Source organism: Oncorhynchus clarkii, unplaced genomic scaffold, assembly GCF_045791955.1.
Source record: "Oncorhynchus clarkii lewisi isolate Uvic-CL-2024 unplaced genomic scaffold, UVic_Ocla_1.0 unplaced_contig_1240_pilon_pilon, whole genome shotgun sequence".
In the NCBI taxonomy this organism is placed as follows: domain Eukaryota; kingdom Metazoa; phylum Chordata; class Actinopteri; order Salmoniformes; family Salmonidae; genus Oncorhynchus; species Oncorhynchus clarkii.
The window spans coordinates 155,800-179,106 of record NW_027261092.1 but is presented as its reverse complement, the minus strand read 5'-3'; the positions used below and the strand labels follow the sequence as shown (position 1 = coordinate 179,106).

At 43.7% G+C, this 23,307-nt stretch overlaps 1 protein-coding gene across 1 annotated transcript in view; it reads left to right on the top strand.

The window, feature by feature from the left end:
• The window catches only part of LOC139404746 (fibrillin-2-like), a gene marked incomplete at its 3' end in the record, with an annotated part of 232,358 nt that overhangs the window by 53,680 nt on the left and 155,371 nt on the right, over window positions 1–23,307 (top strand). The window contains exons 7-10 of the mRNA XM_071147349.1: window positions 1,912–2,037; window positions 12,030–12,182; window positions 16,046–16,279; window positions 18,138–18,281. Coding sequence (XP_071003450.1) covers window positions 1,912–2,037; window positions 12,030–12,182; window positions 16,046–16,279; window positions 18,138–18,281 — 657 coding nt within the window. The remainder of the gene's footprint in view (window positions 1–1,911; window positions 2,038–12,029; window positions 12,183–16,045; window positions 16,280–18,137; window positions 18,282–23,307) is intronic.

The following is a 23,307-nucleotide window of genomic DNA, read 5'->3' as shown; positions in this document are numbered from 1 at the left end:
AGGGTTGGAGTTGACCTACAGGACAGTAGCTCTCCAGGAACAGGGTTGGAGTTAACCTACAGGACGGTAGCTCTCCAGGAACAGGGTTGGAGTTGACCTACAGGACGGTAGCACTCCAGGAACAGGGTTGTCGGTAAGGATAAACGACATGCTTTAGGTTTAAAACTGAAATACCACACTTTAAACTTAAACACTGAGCGTTAGTGTCCCACACGTCACTCCCAACTCCCAACGTTCCTCTATGCAAGCCGTATGTTAGGCCTTCTTGCCTTTTGGCCTTAGCCTAATGCCTACTCATGACAAGGCTTTCCTCTGAAACCATTTCAGAGTCCAAGACACTTAACAAGCTATTTAGAACCTCGTAATTACAGTCTTGTAAATTCCTTGGGCTTTAGGCTCGACCCTCGCCAATTCCCGTTGTTGTGTTAGCCTCGTGGCTAATTGCTATCCTCCTACCGTCTCTTTAATCTTCTCAGTTCGTCTATCATTTACGTAAATATCTCAGTTAGTCTATAACATACGTCTGTTTCACCCTCTAGGTGCAAGGTACTTATTTACGAAACCGCTCGTTCACCCCTAATTACATCCTCGTAAACAATGATCGAATTGTCTACGTGTTTATATTTCAAATAGGGTCTAGCATTTAAAAAGTCAACACAGTTAGAATCAAAGAAGTATCCTTGAGGTCACTTTCTTTCAGCGTGGAGTCTACTCAGGTAGACTCTAGGGGAGCCTAGTGATTAGAGCGTTGGACTAGTAACCGAAAGGTTGCATGATCGAATCCCCCGAGCTAACAAGGTAAATATCTGTCCTACTGTCCCTGAACAATGCAGTTAACACAACTGTTCCTAGGCCGTGATTGAAAATAAGATTTTATTCTTAACTGAATTTCCTAGTTAAATAAAATACAATTAAAAAACAACTTTGGTCAAATTCAGCTCTTTGTTTGCCTTTGGTGATAAAATACTTGTATATTGGGATTAGTACTGATCAAGTGACCCTAAATGGTTTAGAATGTCATAGATTGGTGCTTGGTGATTGGTAGAACTGAGTGTTCTATTTTACTGTATGAGGTTCATCAAGTAATGGTATTGATTACCTTTGGAAATCAATTCTTGGCAAAAGACATCAATTTTGAAACAGGACAACAAAAAAATACCTGAACATTGAGACGTTCCTTCCCTTGAAGTCTCAAAATGGCGTCTTCCTCTCTCCAAGTCGTTTTTTTTTTTTTTGGAGACGTGGTCCAGTATGTTAGTGCTGCAGACTGTAGTTTACTGAGGTAACAGTCCCAACACTGAGCCCACTGTTTCAGTGACAAAGGTAAATACGAACCTCCTCTCACGCTTTTCCCTCTCTTTTTTTTTTACTGCCTCTCCAACATGCTTTGGATTCTTCAAGTGCAAGTCACTCTTTGTAAAGATATACACTGGGATTAACAGTGAGAGGCCATTCAGCACAGTACAGGCTTAGGGTTGAGTCCCAAATGACAACCTAGTACGTATGTAGTGCACTATATAGGGAATAGGGTGCTATTTGGGGCGTAGCCTTACTGTAGCCCCTTACTGTAGGCAGACTGCAAAGTTTAATTCAATTTAAATTCAAAATACCTTATTTATCCCACAAGGGGCAATTGTGTAGGCAGCAGTATATACAGAAAATGTAAATTTGTCCCTATTTGTGAAATATCATTGTGAAAAATGTGGTCTTTAATTTTGTGTTGTTTTGTGTATTGTGGAGATTGGGAATTATAGCTTACAGTATTTTAATCACATACACGTTGAGAATGTAGAATATACAAATTTCAACAAAAATGACATTTAGTCATAGGTGATACATTAGTCAAAGATTTTCCTTGCTGTCTGACACCAATGACACACCGGGTTATAACGTGTATCTCTTTCCTGTCAGATGTGGATGAGTGTGTCACCATTTCCCGCATGTGTGACGGAGGACAGTGTTTCAACTCGGTGGGCAGTTACTCTTGTGTTTGTCCCTCTGGCTATATCCCATCTCCTGACAAAACTCGCTGCATTGGTAAGTAGATTCTAGTAGAAAGCAGAAAGTTTAGTGGATCTACGTGTATCTTTTCTCTAGTAGTGGTTTTAACACTCATCCAATGTAAATCTGGTAGTCCTGCTAGCATCTGGTAGTCCTGCTAGCATCTGGTAGTCCTGCTAGCATCTGGTAGTCCTGCTAGCATCTGATAGTCCTGCTAGCATCTGGTAGTCCTGCTAGCATCTGGTAGTCCTGCTAGCATCTGGTAGTCCTGCTTGCATCTGGGTGATGTATTGTTTGGGTATTAGTCCACATTACCAGAAACTGGATTTATTTTCATTTACCCATAGCCTTAGGCTTAAGCTTGACTTTCACGTTACCCACTGTGTGTGTGTGTGTGTGCGCAACTGGGCATGTGTGTGTGTGTGTGTTTCTGTGTGGGCATGTGTGGTTTTTTTCCCATCTGTGTGTGTGCGCGTGCGTGCGAGTGCATGTGTGTGTGTTGTTTCAGGTGCAGTATTATCCCTGTGTAATCTGCACAGTGCTGAGACTGCTGACCACCAGTTCCTCTCAGATTAATTTACTCAGTGTGTAACTACAGGCAGTCTCTCTCGATCTCTCTCTTTCTCTGTACTCTGTGTTCTGTCTCTCTCTAACTCTTTCTAACTCTCTCTCTCTCTCTCTCTCTCTCTCTCTCTCTCTCTCTCTCTCTCTCTCTCTCACTCTCTCTCTCTCTTCGCTCTGTCTCTCTGTCTCTGTCTCTTTCTTCACTCTGTCTCTGTCTCTCTGTTTCTCTCTCTATCTCTGCTTCTCTCTCTCTCTTCACTCTGTCTCTCTGTCTCTCTCTGCCTCTCCCTGTCTCTCTCTCTTCACTCTGCCTCTGCCTCTGTCTCTTTCTTCACTCTGTCTCTCTCTGTCTCTCTGTCTCTCTGTTTCTCTTTGTCTCTCTCTTCGCTCTGTCTCTCTCTCTCTCTGCCTCTCTAACTCTTTCTCTCTGTCTCTCTCTAACTCTCTCTCTGTCCACTCTCTAACTCTTTCTCTCTCTCTATCTTTGCTCTGTCTCTCTGTCTCTCTCTCTCTATCTTCTCTCTGTCTCTGTCTCTTTCTTCACTCTGTCTCTCTGTCTCTCTGTTTCTCTCTCTGTCCACTCTTCCTGTTTGCGGATATTGGATTTGGTGTTCCCCTTGTGTTAAAGCCCATTCATCCAGAAAGCTCTATTGTGACTTAGCCCTAGTCATTCCATCATAATGGCCTACCACATAGCTAGTCATCTTATTTACTCATGGTTGGTGGCTTAGATGGTAACTCTGGTAAATTGTATATAGTTGCTTTTTAGAAATGGAACTTGTGCACGATAACCTATGTTATAAAGACCCGATTCTTTTGAAAAAGGGATTTGATTTTTAGTACATTTACCTGGATAAGTAAAGGTAGACTTAAAATAAATTAATCAAAAGCACTTAATCGTTGGTTTTCGTCCACCCATCATGAGGTTTGAAGCTATTTCATATTTACTGTACATGAAACCTTTGGCCTTGTAGTATAGGACTATACCAAATCAAAGTTTGTGGCTATCACCACCTATTTTATGACTGAAAGTTCCCCACTAACCCCAATCCTCACCAGAGATACTTGGAATCTGGAATGTTGAGACGGAGAGGCTAAACGTCAGTGTCTCTCCGCTGCTGGCTTGGAAAGAAAGGTGCAAGTCATTGTCATCAGGTTTCTTGTTAACAACCCATGTCATCGAACCCGAAGCCCGAGACCCAGCTCTCTCTTACTCCATCAGCAGATCTGGGCTTTCATGTGAATTAGAAAGGCCCATCAGGAGCCTTGTGTGTGTGTCTCTCTCTCTCGCACTCTGTGTCACTCTCTCGCTCTCGCTCTCGCTCTCGCTCTCTCTCTCTCTCTCTCACTCTCTCTCTGCGTCACTCTCGCATTCTCTATGTTACTCTCACTCTCTCAGTGTCACTCTCTCACTCTCTCTTGGTCTCTCTCTCTCTCCCTCTCTCTCTCTCTCTGTCTCTCTCTCTCTCTCTCTCTCTCTCTCTCTCAGTCTCTCTCTCTCTCCCTGTCTCTCTCTCACTCTCTGCGTCAATCTCGCACTCTCTATGTCACTCTTACTCTCTCGGTGTCACTCTCTCACTCTCTCTCTCTCTCTCTCTCTCTCTCTTGGTCTCTCTCTCTCTCCCTATATTTCTCTGTGTCTCTCTTGGTCTCTCTCTCTCCCTCGGTCTCTCTCTCACTCTCTCTCTGCGTCACTCTCTCTCTGCGTCACTCTCGCACTCTCTATGTCACTCTCACTCTCTCGGTGTCACTCTCTCTCTCTGTCTCTCAATTCAATTTAAGGGGTTTTATTGGCATGGGAAACATATGTTTTGCATTGCCAAAGCAAGTGAAATAAACAATAAAATATGAACTCTCTCTCTTCTTAGTTTTTCTCTCCTGTACTGTTGTGTGTCTGGGCCAATTACAAACTACAGAGCAGAGTTACCATGATTATGGCTTACCAGTGTTATTTACCTTTATTTTACTAGGCAAGTTAGTTAAGAACAAATTCTTATTTTCAATGACGGCCTAGGAACAGTGGGTTAACTACCTGTTCAGGGGCAGAACGACATATTTGTACCTTGTCAGCTCGGGGGTTTGAACTTGCAACCTTCCGGTTACTAGTCCAACGCTCTAAACACCAGGCTACCCCTCCATCTGAAGCATGCTCTGACAAGTGGAGAATGGGGGGAAGGAGGACTTTGTGTGTGTGTGTGTGTGTGTGTGTGTGTGTGTGTGTGTGTGTGTGTGTGTGTGTGTGTGTGTGTGTGTGTGTATGTGTATGTGTATGTGTATGTGTGTGTGTGTGTGTGTGTGTGTGTGTGTGTGTATGTGTGTGTGTGTGTGTGTGTGTTGGGTAGAGATCAAACAGTGTCAGCAGGCAGCTGGACCTTAACCCACAAGTTACCATGGGAGAAAACCAGACCAGGCCAGGCTACCCCTCCATCTGAAGCATGCTCTGACAAGTGGAGAATGGGGGGGAGGATGTGTGTGTGTGTGTGTGTGTGTGTGTGTGTGTGTGTGTGTGTTGGGTAGAGATCAAACAGTGTCAGCAGCTGGACCTTAACCCACAAGTTACCACCCATCACACACCTCACATTCCCCTAGTTGAGACAGGATGAGGAGAGAGTGGTGGGAGAAAGAGAGGTCAAGGTAAAGGAGGACGTGTCAAGTGGGGTGGTTTCATGCTGCAAAGTGACATTCAACTTTGACGTCTGTATGTAGAGATGATTCTAGATAATAGGTATTTTATCAAGGTCAACATTTTTGTACAAAAAGAAAGACCGTCCAAAGAGTAAGAGAGGAAATGTGGTATAACAGCTGGAAGCCCCCTCGTTTGTGTCCCAAATGAGGCCCTATTCCCTAGGTAGTGCACTACTTTTGACCAAAGCCCATAGGCAATTTGGGACGCAGGCCTCGTCTCCAGAGCTTAAGGCATTTGCCGGTCTGGCCTGTTGCCATGTCTCTGGCTCCTCTGTCTCTCCAGGACAGCCATTAGCAGATAACCAGCTCCAGAGATAAAGTACATTGCATTGGTCCCACTCTCTTCCTCCCTCAACTCCTAGCTCTTTCCCTCTCTCCCTCAGCCCTCAGAAAGTCCAACAAAAGAACACTGAACAGACTCTATTAGATTAGATCAGACGTAGCAAGCTCCTGGGTTTGGTTAGTCTTTTAGTGTTGGATGTAGATCTACAGCACACAAAGTTTGTGGACTACTTTGTCAATTAGTGAAGCGACAGGGAATGCAGGTTTTTTGTTAAAGCCCTCCAGCCCTGATACAGCTAATCAAGGTCCTGATCAGCAGCTGATTAGTAGAACCAGGGCAGTATTCATTAGAGTGTAACCGATGTGAAATGGCTAGCTAGTTAGCGGTGGTTTGCGCTAATAGCGTTTCAATTGGTGACGTCACTCGCTCTGAGACCGTGAAGTAGTTGTTCCCTTTGCTCTGCAAGGGCCATGGCTTTTGTGAAGCGATGGGTAACGATGCTTCGTGGGTGTCAGTTGTCGATGTGTGCAGAGGGTCCCTGGTTCGATCCCAGGTAGGTGCGAGGAGAGGGACGGAAGCTATACGGTTACAAGAGCACAACGTGGCAAAATGTTTGTAGCAAAACAAGTGTTCCTCATTGGACAAGTTCAGGGAGTCCCTCTCTGTTTCCATCCGTTTTCTTAGTTTTGATTCCTAATTAATACGGCCCAGCCAGGTGTGTTGGGCTGGAACAAAAGTAGCTCTCCAAGAGGGTTGGCAAAGGTTTGGTGCTGTAGGGGTCAGTTAACACAGGCAGTTAGGAAAGCAAAGGCTAGCTTTTTCAAACAGAAATTTGCATCCTGTAGCACAAACTCCAACAAGTTCTGGGACATTGTTAAGTCCATGGAGAATAAGAGCACCTCCTCCCAGCTGCCCACTGCACTGAGGCTAGGAAACACTGTCACCACTGATAAATCCACTATAATTGAGAATTTCAATAAGCATTTCTCTACGGCTGGCCATGCTTTCCACCTCTACCCCGGTCAACAGCCCACAGCAACTTGCCCTAGCCTCCCCCATTTCTCCTTCACCCAAATCTAGATAGCTGATGTTCTGAAAGAGCTGCAAAGTCTGGACCCCTACAAATCAGCCAGGCTAGACAATCTGGACCCTCTCTTTTTAAAATTATCTGCAGAAATTGTTGCAATCCCTATTACTCACCTGTTTAACCTTTCTTTCGTATTGTCTGAGATCCCCAAAGATTGGAAATCTGCCTCGGTCATCCCCCTCCTCAAAGGGGGACACACTCTAGACCAAAACTGCTACAGACCTATATCTATACTACCCTGACTCTCTAAGGTCTTCGAAAGCCAAGTTAACAAACAGATCACCGACCATTTCGAATCACACCGTACCTTCTATGCTATGCAATCTGGTTTCTGAGCTGGTCATGGGTGCACCTCAGCCACGCTCAAGGTCCTATACAATATCATAACTGCCATCGATAAGAGACAATACTGTGCATCGACCTGGCCAAGGCTTTCGACTCTGTCAATCACCACATTCTTATTGGCAGACTCAACAGCCTTGGTTTCTCAAATGACTGCCTCGCCTGGTTCACCAACTACTTCTCTGTGAGTTCTGTGTGTCAAATCGGAGGGCCTGTTGTCCGGAACTCTGGCAGTCTCTATGGGGGTGCCCCAGGGTTCAATTCTCGGGCCAACTCTTTTCTATGTATACATCAATGATGTCGCTCTTGCTGCCTGTGATTCTCTGATCCACCTCTACGCAGACGACACCATTCTGTATACTTCTGGCCTTTCTTTGGACACTGTGTTAACTAACCTCCAGACGAGCTTCAATACCATACCACACTCCTTCCGTAGCCTCCAACTGCTCTTAAATGCAAGTAAAACTAAATGCATGCTCTTCAACCGATCGCTGCCCACAGCTGCCCGCTCGTCCAGCATCACTACTCTGGACGGTTCTGACTTATGTGGACAACTACAAATACCAAGGTGTCTGGTTAGACTGTAAACTCTCCTTCCAAACTCACATTAAGCATCTCCAATCCAAAACTAAATCTAGAATCGGCTTCCTATTTCGCAACGAAGCCTCCTTCACGAATGCTGCCAAACATACCCTCATAAAACTGACTATCCTGCCGATCCTGGACTTCGGCGATGTCATTTACAAAATAGCCTCCAACACTCTACTCAGCAAATTGGATCCAGACTAGCACAGTGCCATCCATTTTGTCACCAAAGCCCCATATACTACCCACCACTGTGACCTGTGACCTCTCGTTGGCTGGCCCTCACTTCATATTCGTCGCCAAACCCACTGGCTCCAGGTCATCTATAAGTCTTTGCTAGGTAAAGCCCCGCCTTATCTCAGCTCCATGGTCACCATAGCAACACCCACCCATAGCACGCGCCACAGAAGGTATATCTCACTGGTGACCCCCGAAGCCAATTCCTCCTTTGGCCGTCTTTCCTTCCAGTTCTCTGCTGCCAATGACTGGAATGAACTGCAATAATCACTGAAGCTGGAGACTCATATCTCCCTCACTAACTTTAAGCACCAGCTGTCAGAGCAGCTCACAGATCACTGAGCACAGAGCACCTGTACATATCCCATCTGTAAATATTCCATCCAACTACCTCATCCCCATACTGTTATTTATTTAATTTATTTTAAGCCTTTGCACCCCCGTATCTCTACTTGCACATTAATCTTCTGCACATCTATCACTCCAGTGTTTAATTGCTATATTGTAATTATTTTGCCACTATGGCCTCTTTATTGCCATATCTCCCTTATCCTACCTCATTTGCACACACTGAATATAGACTTTTTTCTATTGTATTATTGACTGTATGTTTGTTTATTCCATGTGTAACTCTGTGTTGTTTGTGTCACACTGTTTTGCTTTATCTTGGCCAGGTCGCAGTTGTAAATGAGAACTTGTTCTCAACTAGCCTACCTGGTTAAATAAAGGTGGAATAAATAAAATAGGGGCAAGTTGCCCCTAGATGCTGATCTTGGGTCAGTTTTGCATTTCCCCTATTAATGCTTAAGGTTAGGATTGGGGGAGGGGAAGCTAATGCTAGACCTATACATAGGGGACGGGTGGGGGTCCTTAGAGAGTGTTCTTAAGCGTAATTCAGACGCGATAGTCTGCATCCCTTTGTGACATCTACGCGGCTCTAAAACCAACGTACAGCCCGAACACACACTTTCCCACCATTCCCAACCAATGCGGCTCCATGTATGCCTCCTCTATTCATCTGAATGTGTTGACAGTTGGAGAAATTGCTTGAGCCGCGCTGATTAATTCGGAAAATATGAAAGCCAACGGTCCAATATCCTAGAACACTGCTGCGCGTGTGAGTACAGGTTTATGATCTCCGATAGAATCCATCCTTATGACCACTAGAACAATGAAAGGAGCCAATTGGCATTCTGTATTTATTTGCAAATTAGAAAAATAACATAAACGTTTAGCTGTGCAAGTCAAGGTCATGGTAACATCTGGGTTTTGGTTTACGATTGGCTGATGTGATGTGGATCCCCCATGATTTCCCCCAAAGGGTGTATATTTATTTTGGATATCATTTCTAAGGTCAGGGTTATGTTTTGTGAAATACATTAGTAATCAATAACAACACCACCCCCCCCCCCTCCCCACCACCACCACTCCCACTCCCACCACCGTGACTGACATGTTGTGGATGCAGATATAATTACAACATATGTGCGTTTTAGCATTTCAATTGTGGTGATACAATGTAACTCTGCATGTTACATTCCTGAACGTGTACTTTAATCACAGGGTCTCTACTGTATCTAGAACAAAAAAAAACATGCTCTTTATTGAGGCCCACATGTGCATACAGGCCTTCGAGCCACGGATGTCAGACAAGACTAGGGCTGCACCGTACGGGCCTTTGGTCAAAAGTAGTGCACTATATAATAGGGAATAGGGTGACATGCGGGACTCACACTCTCCTTCTTCAGAAGTTCCCTGCTGACCTATATACAGTAGAGCCAGCCAGGCTACCGTAGGATGCTCAGCCACCTCTCACGCCACACTGTCGAAATATGCAGCCATAAATGTTTTGTGTTTAAAAAGGGGATTTCTGGCAACACCAAGCTGAAGTACTGTGTGTGTGTGTGTGTCCACAGTACCTCGGGTGTGTGTATATGTGTGTATATGTGTGTGTGTGTGTGTGTGTGTGTGTGTGTGTGTGTGTGTGTGTGTGTGATCTTATAGTCAGTTAACACACACACATTGATCTTATAGTCAGTTAACACACACACAATGTGTGTGTGTACGTGTGTGAATTCCACAGTCTCGAGACCACATATTGAGTGTCTCGGTCTTGTCTCAGAGTCAGATACATTCGTACTCGGTCTTGTCTCAGAGTCGGATACATTCGTACTCGGTCTTGTCTCAGAGTCGGATACATTCGTACTCGGTCTTGTCTCAGTGTCGGATACATTCGTACTCGGTCTTGTCTCAGTGTCGGATACATTCGTACTCGGTCTTGTCTCAGTGTCGGATACATTCGTACTCGGTCTTGTCTCAGTGTCGGATACATTCGTACTCGGTCTTGTCTCAGTGTCGGATACATTCGTACTCGGTCTTGTCTCAGTGTCGGATACATTCGTACTCGGTCTTGTCTCAGTGTCGGATACATTCGTACTCGGTCTTGTCTCAGTGTCGGATACATTCGTACTCGGTCTTGTCTCAGTGTCGGATACATTCGTACTCGGTCTTGTCTCAGAGTCGGATACATTCGTACTCGGTCTTGTCTCAGTGTCGGATACATTCGTACTTGGTCTTGTCTCAGTGTCGGATACATTCGTACTCGGTCTTGTCTCAGTGTCGGATACATTCGTACTCGGTCTTGTCTCAGAGTCGGATACATTCGTACTCGGTCTTGTCTCAGAGACGGATACATTCGTACTCGGTCTTGACTCAGTGTCGGATACCTGCTGCAGCCGCTGCAAACTAGCACAAAACAAAAGCTAGCTAGCTATACCGTGGGAAAACTACTGTTCGTAATTGCACAGTGACATGTTGGCCTTCAAGAAGACAGAAGTTTCCATACATTTTTGTAAAAACGGTCCCGTCCATTAAGTCAAAATGTGATTGGCTGATTCCACTGTCACTCCAAAATTTTGCCCTAATACAGTTGAATGGCAGTTGCCTTTATCTAGCTTCAGATGGCCTAGCCAATGTCTGACTAGATGTATCTCCCCAGAGACCAGCAGTGTTAACCCTTACTTTCCAACAAAAACTGAAAAGATGAAAATCAGAACATCATTGAAAATAATATTATAATTAGCATTATTATGATTATATTATTATAATTATTATTTTATAAATCCTTAGCCCTTCTCTGAAGGTGTGGAAGGCCCATTGTTCCCCCACTCTGTTTGGGTTAGTAATAATTTGTAGTGGCGCTATTTTCCCCCAGCATGCATTTTTTTCCACTATTCGGAATGTCTAAAGAATCCAGTTTAAAAAAAAGTTTAAAAAAAAACATCCCCCTCCCCCAAAAAAACAACACTGTTCCACTTGTGCAATAACAAAATATCAACATCTGTTCCACTGCATTTCTATGTCATTACAAAGTATTTAGTAACTATGTACCAACAGTGTTGTTATTGCCCTAATTACAGCAGGACGACACACATACCAGTGTTTGTCATGGGCTGGCTGCTTAGGAGAAAGGACACTGTGTTTTCAGGAACCGAAGTAGAAAAAAACACCAAACGCTTCATTTTCAGGGATGACAGTGTGTTTTGACTTCATCTAAAATGCCCCTGATAGATGTCTGTAATATTTCACATGTCGTCCACATCAAGGAGTCATGTGAAAACGATGTCAAAGTGCTGCCCCGTATTTACGACAAAAAGGTCGCCATAGGTCGCAGGGTGAAATGAAGTGTTAAAGGATGAATTAGCACATTTCGAAACATTGGGTGAATTATTAGGCATGTACCCATACACCACACAACGGCCTTGTGTTTGTGCCTGTCTGTCTGCCTGCCTAGCTGTCTGCCTGTCACACTGCCTGTCGTTCTGCGTATCTCGCTGCCTGCCTGTCTGCCTGCCTGTCTGGCTGTCGCCCTGTTGTTCTGCCTGTCTCGCTGCCTGCCTGTCTGTCTGCCTGTCTGTCTGCCTGTCTGGCTGTCACCCTGTCGTTCTGCCTGTCTGTCTGTCTGCCTGTCTGTCTGCCTGCCTCGCTGTCTGCCTGTCTCGCTGTCTGCCTGTCTCGCTGCCTGCCTGTCTGCCTGCCTGTCGTTCTGCCTGTCTGTCTGCCTGTCTCGCTGTCTGCCTGTCTCGCTGTCTGCCTGTCTGTCTGCCTGTCTGGCTGTCGTTCTGCCTGTCTGTCTGCCTCTCACCCTGGGACAATGTGTGTCTGTGACAGCATCCTAGTCACCTATGACAAGGTGTACAGTATGTGTTAACTGTGTGATGCCATGTCTTGTTCCCTCTCTCTCAGACCAGCAGGCAGGCTCGTGTTTCGGGGGTCTGCTGAACGGGCGCTGTGCCCAGGAGCTGCCCGGCCTCTTCAGTAAGGCCACATGCTGCTGTGACAGTGGACGCTGCTGGGCACGAGGGGCCCTGCCTGAAATATGCCCCGCCCGACGATCAGGTGAGTCACCGATCTATAATATTCCCCCTATGCCAATGTTTGGTTGGCAAGCCTGGTTCTTAGTTAGTGTGATGAAACATTTACAATGAAGATATTTAATGTATTAGTAGTGATAATCTCCTATTCTACTCAATAGACTATCATATCTTGAGGTTACATGCTTTGGTTCCAAAACACTTGAGTCAATCAGTTATGGCCTTGATTTAGCTAATTGATTAAATTAAGACCCTGCTAATATGTGTCTTAGTGCTGGGCTCAGTCTAACACCTGAGATCATTTGGCTCTCTAGGACCAGGGCTGCCTATCTCCATACACTATGCAGTGTCATGTGTGAATGACGATCATTATTAGCTATTTCAACGTCAAAACCTTTAAACATTTCAATCAATCAATTAAAATGTATTTATAAAGCCCTTCTTACATCAGCTGATGTCACAAAGTGACACATACACCACTTACAGTGGTAAGAAAAAGTATGTGAACCCTTTGGAATTATCTGTATTTCTGCATAAATTGTTCATTAAATTGGTCATCTGATCTTCATCTAAGTCACAACAACAGACAAACACAGTCTGCTTAAACTAATAACACACAAATTATTGTATTTTTCAGGTCTATATTGAATACATAACTTAAACATTCACTGTGTAAGGTTGGAAAAAGGTATGTGAACCCCTAGGCTAATGACTTCTCCAAAAGCTAATTGGAGTCAGGAGTCAGTTAAGCTGGAGTACAATCATTGAGACGAGATTGGAGATGTTGGTTACAGCTGCCTTGCCCTATTAAAAACACACAACATTTGAGATTGCTATTCACATGAAGCCTTGCCTGATGTGAACCATGCCTCAAACAAAAGAGATCTCAGAAGACTGTCGACTTGCATAAAGCTGGAAAGGGTTACAAAAGTATCTCTAAAAGCCTTGATGTTCATCAGTCCACGGTAAGACAAATTGTCTATAAATGGAGAAAGTTCAACACTGTTGCTACTCTCCCTAGGAGTGGCCGTCCTGCAAAGATGCCTGCAAGAGCACAGTGCAGAATGCTCAATGAGGTTAAGAAGAATCCTAGAGTGTCAGCTAAAGACTTACAGAAATCTCTGGAACATGCTAACATCTCTGTTGACGAGTCTACGATATGTAAAACACTAAACAAGAATGGTGTTCATGGGAGGACACCACGGAAGAAGCCACTGCTGTCCAAAAAAAACATTGCTGCACGTCTGAAGATAGCAAAAGAGCATCTGGATGTTCCACAGCACTAAAAAGGCACAGCACAGCACACCAACATCAAAACCTCATCCCAACTGTAAAGTCTGGTGGAGGGAGCATCATGGTTTGGGGCTGCTTTGCTGCCTCAGGCCCTGGACAGCTTGTTATCATTGACGGAAAAAATAATTCCCCAGTTTATCAAGACATTTTTCAGGAGAATGTTAGGCTATCTGGCCACCAATTGAATCTCAACAGAAGTTGGGTGATACAACAGGACAACGACCTAAAACACAGAAGTAAATCAACGACAGAATGGCTTCAACAGAAGATAATACTCCTTCTGGAGTGGCCCAATCAGAGTCCTGACCTCAACCTGATTGAGATGCTGTGGCATGACCTAAAGAAAGCGGTTCACGCCAGACATCCCAAAGATATTGCTGAACTGAAATAGTTTTTTAAAAAGGAATGTTCCAAAATTCCTCCTGACTGTTGTGCAGGTCTGATTCGCAACTACAGAAAACGTTTGGTTGAGGTTATTGCTGCCAAAGGAGGGTCAACCAGTTATTAAATCCAAGGGTTCGCATACCTTTTCCCACCATGCACTGTGAATGTTTACACGGTATGTTCAATAAAGACATGAACATGTATAATTGTTTGTGTGTTATTAGTTTAAGCAGACTGTGTTTGTCTATTGTTGTGACTTAGATGAAGATCAGATCACATTTTATGACCAATTTATACAGAAGTCCAGGTAATTCCAAAGGGTTCATATAGTTCTACTTGCCACTGTACTAATCAGGGGGAATGGGAACCAGGTGTGGGGAATGGGAACCAGGTGTGGGGAATGGGAACCAGTTGTGGGGAATGGGAACCAGGTGTGGGGAATGGGAACCAGGTGTGGGGATTGGGAACCAGGTGTGGGGAATTGGAACGAGGTGTGGGGAATGGGAACCAGGTGTGGGGAATAGGAACCAGGTGTGGGGAATGGGAACCAGGTGTGGGGAATGGGAACCAGGTGTGGGGAATGGGAACCAGGTGTGGGGAATGGGAACCAGGTGTGCGTAATGAGACAAGACAGTCTGTGGTTGGTGGTAATGAATCCAGTTCAGTGACGCCTAGAAGGCCCGGTAACGTAGACCCCTGGAGCTGGTGAACGGAATGAGCAGCAGTACCTGGGGGGGGATCCGTGACACTACTTCAACGTCAAAACCTTTAGACATTTCCATAGTTATATTTCTCTGTATCATTATTAGCTACTTCAACGTCAAAACCATCGTTATATCTCTCTGTATTAAAGAGTTATGTAAGTTCTGCCCTCAACTGCACCTCATTGTAAAAAGCCCTTGAAAACCTGAGGCAGGTTGGAGAACCGCTGAATCTGATGCTGAGCCCAGTTCAAAGCTCCTGTCATGTGGTAACAGATAGTGTTTAGCTGCTGCAGGCGGTAACAGAATTTTACCTTGGTGATGTCAGGGCAGACTGGAGGGCACGGAAAGCCCCTGGCACTCTCCCCCATTTCCTCTGGCTCTCACCCCAGACTGGGCATAGCACACAGGATATCTGCTCCTCCAACTCCTACTTCACTGGCATGTGTTGCTTTGGTTTCATCTCAAGTCTAGAGGACAGGGGTGAGCAACTCAGGTTGGTTTCATCTCAAGTCTAGAGGACAGCGGTGAGCAACTCAGATTGGTTTCACCTCAAATCTAGAGGACAGGGGTGAGCAACTCAGGTTGGTTTCATCTCAAATCTAGAGGACAGCGGTGAGCAACTCAGGTTGGTTTCACCTCAAATCTAGAGGACAGGGGTGAGCAACTCAGGTTGGTTTCACCTCAAATCTAGAGGACAGTGGTGAGCAACTCAGGTTGGTTTCACCTCAAATCTAGAGGACAGTGGTGAGCAACTCAGGTTGGTTTCATCTCAAGTCTAGAGGACAGGGATGAGCAACTCAGGTTGGTTTCATCTCAAGTCTAGTGGACAGGGGTGAGCAACTCAGGTTGGTTTCATCTCAAGTCTAGAGGACAGGGGCGAGCAACTCAGGTTGGTTTCACCTCAAATCTAGAGGACAGCGGTGAGCAACTCAGGTTGGTTTCACCTAAAATCTAGAGGACAGCGGTGAGCAACTCAGGTTGGTTTCACCTAAAATCTAGAGGACAGCGGTGAGCAACTCAGGTTGGTTTCACCTCAAGTCTAGAGGACAGGGGTGAGCAACTCATGTTTGTGGGGGGCCGGAACGTCTGCTGGGTCATGTTCGGTAAGCACAAAATGGGAGAAACGTAGGAGAACTTGAACTTGTCCAATAATGTTCATGAAATCTTCAAAATTGTTGCTGTGTTGTGGCCTACAGAACATGACCGTGGGTTGTGATTGCTTTAGATCTTATCAAGAGCTTTAGAGAGTATTTGTGTGCTCTCGGATCAACCAACTGACTTGATACTTTGATGTCAAAGAGAGACATAGTCAAGGGTTTGAAGTAGTTTGGCTTAGTGTCCTTAGACATGATCTGTTTCAAGGCACACTGTAGTTTATGACCTTTGACCTCTACTGCCGGTCTAACCTATTGATGTTTGAACATTTCAAACCTGTTCCACCATCATACAGATGACCTTTCCTCTCATTGCTGACTAACATTTTGACCTTTGTCTCACCGTCCCCCAGAGGAGTACCGCCGGCTGTGTGTCCAAGGAGTCCTACCTTACCCAGATGGAGACTTTGGAGGGAGACCCAACCCCATGAATCCTCTAAATCCTTTGATCCCTCAAAGACCCAATGGTGGCAACGACCCGTCCAGCCCCAATGGTGGCTATGATCCATCTAGACCCAGCAGTGGCTACGATCCAACACTGAATGGCCAAGGGGTTCCTAATGGAAATGGACAAAGGCCAGACTTAGGTAAGGAAACCTCCACATGCACTATAAGCACCCACACATTCAACAGATAGAGCATAGGAGCATAGGAGCATAAGCTCTGCAAGCTGTAAGACATGCACAGTATATATATGCAGAGCATTCGTTAAGTATTCAGACCCCATGACCTCTTCCACATTTTGTTACGTTACAGCCTCATTCTAAAATGGATTAAATCAAATAAAATCCTCATCAATCTACACACAATACCCCATAATGACAAAGTGAAAACAGGTTTTTAGAAATGTTTGCAAATGTATAAAAAATAATAAACAGAAATACCTTATTTACATAAGTATTCAGACCCTTTGCTATGAGACTCGAAATTGAGCTCAGGTGCATCCTGTTTACATTGATCATCCTTGAGATGTTTCTATAACTTGATTGGAGTCCACCTGTGGTAAATTACAATTGATTGGACATAATTTGGAAAGGCACACACCTGTCTATATAAGATCCCACAGTTGACAGTGCATGTCAGAGCAAAAACCAAGCCAAGGGGTTGAAGGAATTGTCCTTAGAGCTCCTAGACAGGATAGTGTCGAGGCACAGATCTGGGGAATGGTGCCAAAAAATGTCTGCAGCATTGAAGGTCTCCAAGAACACATTGACCTCCATCATTCTTAAATGGAAGAAGTTTGGAACCACCAAGACTCTTCCTAGAGCTGGCCACCCGGCCAAACTGTTCAATCTGGGGAGAAGGGCCTTGGTCAGGGAGGTGACCAAGAACCCAATGGTCACTCTGACAGAGCTCCAGAGTTCCTCTGTGGAGATGGGAGAAACTTCCAGAAGGACAACCATCTCTGCAGCACTCCACCAATTAGGCCTTTATGGTAGAGTGACCAGACGGTGACCAGACGGAAGCCACTCCTCAGTAAAAGGAGGAGTGGTCTGAAAGGAACTCTCAGACCATGATGAAACCAAGATTGAACTCTTTGGCCTGAATACCAAGCGTCACGTCTGGAGGAAACCTGGCACTATCCCTACGGTGAAGCATGGTGGTGGCAGCATCATCATTTTTCAGCGGCAGGGACTGGGAGACTACTCAGGATTGAGGGAAAGACGAATGGAGCAAAGTACAGAGAGATCCTTGATGAAAACCTGCTCCAGAGCACTCAGGACCTCAGACTAGGGCGAAGGTTCCTCTTCCAACAGGACAACGACCCTAAGCACACAGCCAAGACAACGCAAGAGTAGCTTCAGGACAAATCTCTGAATGTCCTTGAGTGGCCAGCCAAAGCCCGGGCTTGAACCCGATCAAACATCTCTGGAGAGACCTGGAAATAGCTGTTCAGGGACACTCCCCATCCAACCTGACAGCGCTTGAGAGGATCTGCAGATAAGAATTGGAGAAACTCTCCAAATACAGGTGTGCCAAGCTTGTAGCATCACACCCAAGAAGACTCAAGGCTGTAATCGCTGCCAAAGGTGCTTCAATAAAGTACTGGGTAAAGGGTCTGAATACTTATGTAAATGTGATATTTCCTTATTTTTTTATTTTTTTTTGTACATTTACAAAAATGTAAAACCTTTTGCTGTTTTTTTAATGGGATATTGTGTGAAGATTGATGAGGGAAAAATGTGTTTTACTACATTTTAAAATAAGGCTTTAACGTAACAAAATGTGGAAAAACTCAAGGGGTCTGAATCATTTCCAAATGCACTGTAGATGGATTGAGGGATGAACGGATATGGATGGATGGAGGGATGAATGGATAGGGATGGATGGAGGGATGAACGGATATGGATGGACGGAGGGATGAATGGATATGGATGGATGGAGGGATGAATGGAGGGGAAAGCACACTGATCATGATGAGCTACTATGGGGTATGTTGGACAGGCACAGCGACTCTGAACCAGACGATAAACGTCTGTAAGCAGCTGCCCAACCTGTGTCTGCACAGTCGCTGCATCCTCGTGGGCTCTAGCTACCGCTGCGAGTGCAATAACGGCTACGCCCTGGACACTCGCCAAGAATGTGCAGGTACAGTATAGTAATTATACATCAATATATTAAACGTGTTTTTATACATGTCTTCGATTGATTGACTAACACTTTTAAAATGTTAGTTCCAACGCGCGCAGTGGTTGGGATACCAGGAACTCTGGTGTTCTTGATTGATTGACTAACACTTTTTAGACTTTCAACACTTTTTCAGATGATCCCATATGTACACTTTAAAAGTTTTGATGTTAACATTGTGGGGTGTTAACACTGTGGGTGTTAAAAAGTCAAGTTTGCTCTGTCAATACTGCACAGCAATAAGAAAGCATTGTGGCAGCACATTTCAAGTAAAGAGTTATTAGTCAAACCCAGAAAGACCATTGGCCATCGACCCTCTTCCCAGCTGTCCTCTCAGAACGTCCACTTTCTAGCCACAGATGTTGAGTTTAGTTTATTAGGATCCTTATTAGCTACTGAACATTCAGCAGCTACTCTTCCTGGGGGCCATTAGCTACTGAACATTCAGCAGCTACTCTTCCTGTGGGCCATTAGCTACTGAACATTCAGCAGCTACTCTTCCTGGGGGCCATTAGCTACTGCACATTCAGCAGCTACTCTTCCTGTGGGCCATTAGCTACTGAACATGCAGCAGCTACCCTTCATGGGGGCCATTAGCTACTGAACATGCAGCAGCTACTCTTCCTGTGGGCCATTAGCTACTGAACATGCAGCAGCTACTCTTCCTGTGGGCCATTAGCTACTGAACATGCAGCAGCTACCCTTCATGGGGGCCATTAGCTACTGAACATGCAGCAGCTACTCTTCCTGTGGGCCATTAGCTACTGAACATGCAGCAGCTACTCTTCCTGGGTTCCACATTAACCATACAAATATATTACAAAGTACCAAACAGTTATAGACAAGAACAACATAAGATATTACATTTAAAATAAAATAAAATAATAGTTATAAATAAGTTATAAATAGGAAAGACACCAAGAGCCAACCGGAAAATACTAGTTACACACTATTTACATGCCAATAGCAAATTATGATCAATAACGGCAAAGGCTGCACTGAAATCTAACAGTCCAGCTCCACCTATCATCTTATTATCAATTTCCTTTAGCCAATCATCAGTCATCTGAGTCAGTGCAGTACAAGTTGAGTGTCCTTCCCTATAAGCATGCTGAAAGTCCGTAGTTAACTTGTTCTTTGAAAAATAGAATTGTATTGGGCGGCAGGGTAGCCTAGTAGTTAGAGCGTTGGACTAGTAACCGGAAGGTTGCAAGTTCAAATCCCTGAGCTGACTAGGTACAAATCTGTCGTTCTGCCCCTGAACAGGCAGTTAACCCACTGTTCCTAGGCTGTTATTGAAAACAAGAATTTGTTCTTAACTGACTTGCCTAGTTAAATAAAGGTAAAAAAAAAAAAAAAACATTTCTCCATCAGTTTACTAAGAACGGGCAGCAAACTGTTAAAGCCAGCAAAGGGTGCTTTACTATTTTTAGGTAGTGGAATTACTTTAGCTTCCTTCCACACCTGTGGACACACACATACCTTAAGGCTTTGGTTAAAGACATGGCAAATAGGGGTGCCAATACGGTCTGCTACCATTCTCAATAGTATCCCATCTAGGTTGTCTATACCTGGTGGTAATACAGTCTGCTACCATTCTCAATAGATTCCCATCTAGGTTGTCTATACCTGCTGGTAATACAGTCTGCTACCGTTCTCAATAGTATCCCATCTAGGTTGTCTATACCTGCTGGTAATACAGTCTGCTACCATTATCAATAGTATCCCATCTAGGTTGTCTATAGTTGTTCCACCTATTCCACACACACTTGACCAAATTAAAAGACAATTATACTTCTCTTTCATAATTAGATCTTCAATACACAAATACTGTATGATGGTTCACTGTTCAATGATGTAATTTCACTTCTGTTTGTCCACTTTACCAGTGAAATAGTCATTGAAATGATTGGCTAGATCAAAAAGGGTTTTGTTATAAATGACCCATTAACTGCAATGAACGATGGAGATGAATTGGGTTTTCTGCCCATGACATCATTTACGATGCTCCAAAGTTGCTCTTTAAGGTCCTCTTACATTTAAAAAAAATCAGTTTTAAGTTTAGTCATAACATTTCTAAATTGATAGTATGTCAACCAATCAGCTGAGCAGTCTGACTTGTTCGCCACCTTTTATAGCATCATTTGTTTGAACCATAAACATTTTCAATTCATCATAGATCCAGAGGGCTCTGATAGTTCTCCCAGTTAGTTTCTTGTTTCTAGTTTCATTTTATAAATCTCCCAAGTGCTGCATCTGGATCCTCCTACTTGTACACATCAGACCAACATACATGTTTTACATCTTAAACAAAAAAGAGTCCTGAGAAAACATTTAGTATGATCTCTTATAAATAACTTTAGGCCTTTGGTACTTTGGCTTTCCTTGTTATTGCCACACTGTTATGGTCACCCATGTTCCCTCTAACACCCATAACAAATATCCACAGCGCAGAGAAGCACAACATTCAACTTCACTTTCTGGAGTTTTCCCCCTTAGTTATTAACACTATCAACGTTTCCCTTTACTGTGGGAATTGTGATGGAATCAACGCAAATATTAGCCACTTTCAATGCAACATCCCGAAACAAAACTATGCCACAGTATGAAAACTAACTATGCAAGAGATTTTGTTGTAGGCAGAACACATCAGAGTAGGATTCTATTGCATTGAAACACAAGACTCAGCCCGTACTCTACACAGACCGGTGCGGCATAACCAATCAGTATCCAATATGTGGATCTGTGCCATTCACTTTGAACTGGACTGAGTTTACAGCATGAGTGATCATGAGTAGATCTGCTTGTTTTGAGATCAAAGCGAGAGCTGCATGTAACCACGTGTGCATATTTGTTCATATCCTTTGCTAGTTAGTGAATGGATGTCACAGATCCAACACTATTGTAAACACTCTAGTTGGTTGAGTGATAACCTGGGTCATGTTACAGCAGGGGCCTCCAACCTTTTCTAGCATGAGAGCTACTTAAAAAAAAAAACATATTGCGAGCTACCAGTGATGTAAAAATACTTAAAAGTACTAATTAAGTCGTTTTTTGGGGTATCTGTACTTTACTATTCATGTTTTTGACAACTTTATACTTTTACTTCACTACATTCCTGAAGAATATTATATACTTTTTACTCCATACATTTTCCCTGACACACAAAAGTACTCGTTACATTTTGAATGCTTAGCAGGACAGGAAAATTGTCTAATTCACACAATTATCAAGAGAACATCGCTGGTCATCCCTACTGCCTCTGCTCTGACAAGACTCACTAAATACAATTGTTCATAGAGAAACAACTAAATGAGATGTTCTGAGTCCAAGTCAATGTTTAAATCACATCAGAATATATTTTTTTTTAGGTCTGGAAGAAAACTAACAATTGTTTAATTCACTGTTAATACATGAATTATTGTTCATGTATTATTATTCATTGTTAATTAATGAATTAATTTAATTAATGAATTGTAATTATGTAATTCTCCTTTAATTGCATTTCTGGCCCTTTAATTGGGCATCTAGCGAGTGAGGCATGTGCCCTCTAATGTGCTGGTCTTAGCGAAGGTTCTGTACTGCTGCTGCTCATTTCATGTTTGCAAATAATAGATACAAATGATATACTTGCTCATGATATACTTCTGCCAGGTAAGACTACTCTGCCGTTAACATTTCATTGAGAATGTTCTGGGGGAAAGTATTTCTGTCAACTCACAGGATGGTTATCACATCAACTGGCTACACACAGAGTGATAGACAAACGCAAGCACCAAACAGACAGACAGACAGACAATATTGCTGGAAATTAATTGGCAGATATTGTGTTAGTTTTGTCTTTTTAAGCTATGTAGTGGCTAACCAGGAGTGAACATAATTATTGATTGATTCGATATAGCTGGCAGAGGTGGGACCAAGCCATTGTTTTACAAGTCACAAGTAAGTCTCAGGTCTTAGCACTCAAGTTCCAAGTCAAGTCCCAAGTCAAGACGGTCAATTATCAAGTCAAGTCTCAAGTCTTTAACTTTGAGTTTCGTGTCCTAAACAAGTCATAATGAGCTCTTTTTTCACCTTTATTTAAGCAGGTAGGCCAGTTGAGAACAAGTTCTCATTTACAACTGCTACCTGGCCAAGATAAAGCAAAGCAGTTTGACACATACAACAACACAGAGTTACACATGGAGTAAACAAAACATAGAGTCAATAATACAGTAGAAAAGGTCTATTTACAGTGTGTACAAATGAGGTAAGATAATGTAAGGCAATAAATAGGCCATGGTGGCGAAGTAATTACAATATACCAATAAAACACTAGAGTGATTGATGTGCAGGAGATGAATATGCTAGTCGTGCTCTTCATCCAATGTAATACAATTTAATATTTTTAACAACAGTAATAGTTAGTATATTACATTTACGCAAATCATGAATGCTTTTAAAAATATCTATATATTTATTACTTTCCAAATTAACGTTATATTTCCATGGAAATACATGGCTAGCCATGAGAAAGACCCCCCCCCCCCTCCCCCCAATAGTGAGCGATTATCGAGGATCGCTATGGGGCGATCTCACCCAACCTTGTTTTAGGAACGTCAGGCAGGATTTAGGCTACCAACTGCCTAGCCAGTTGTAGCTCAATCTTGGGTGCAATGATCACGTTCCCGCACTGTTGCTCCTCCGTCTGTAATTCTCTTCCCGCATGTTTTGCAAGTTGCAATTCGTTTTTTGTTGATACAGCGTTGTCTTTATAGCCGAAAATAATAATTTTGGGGTATCATCTTTCCAAGGGCTCAATCTGAATTCACCCGCCGACGTTCCTCTGAACTGCCACGCACAATTTGATTGGCTGCTGGGTCCGATTCAAACTGTAATCGTTAAATGAAGAGTTGATGCGCTGCACACTTTTTTTAATAGCATCATTTTTTATATTTGGGCTTGGGGAGGGCATCAAGTCAGGTCGAGTCATAAGGCTCAAGTCCAA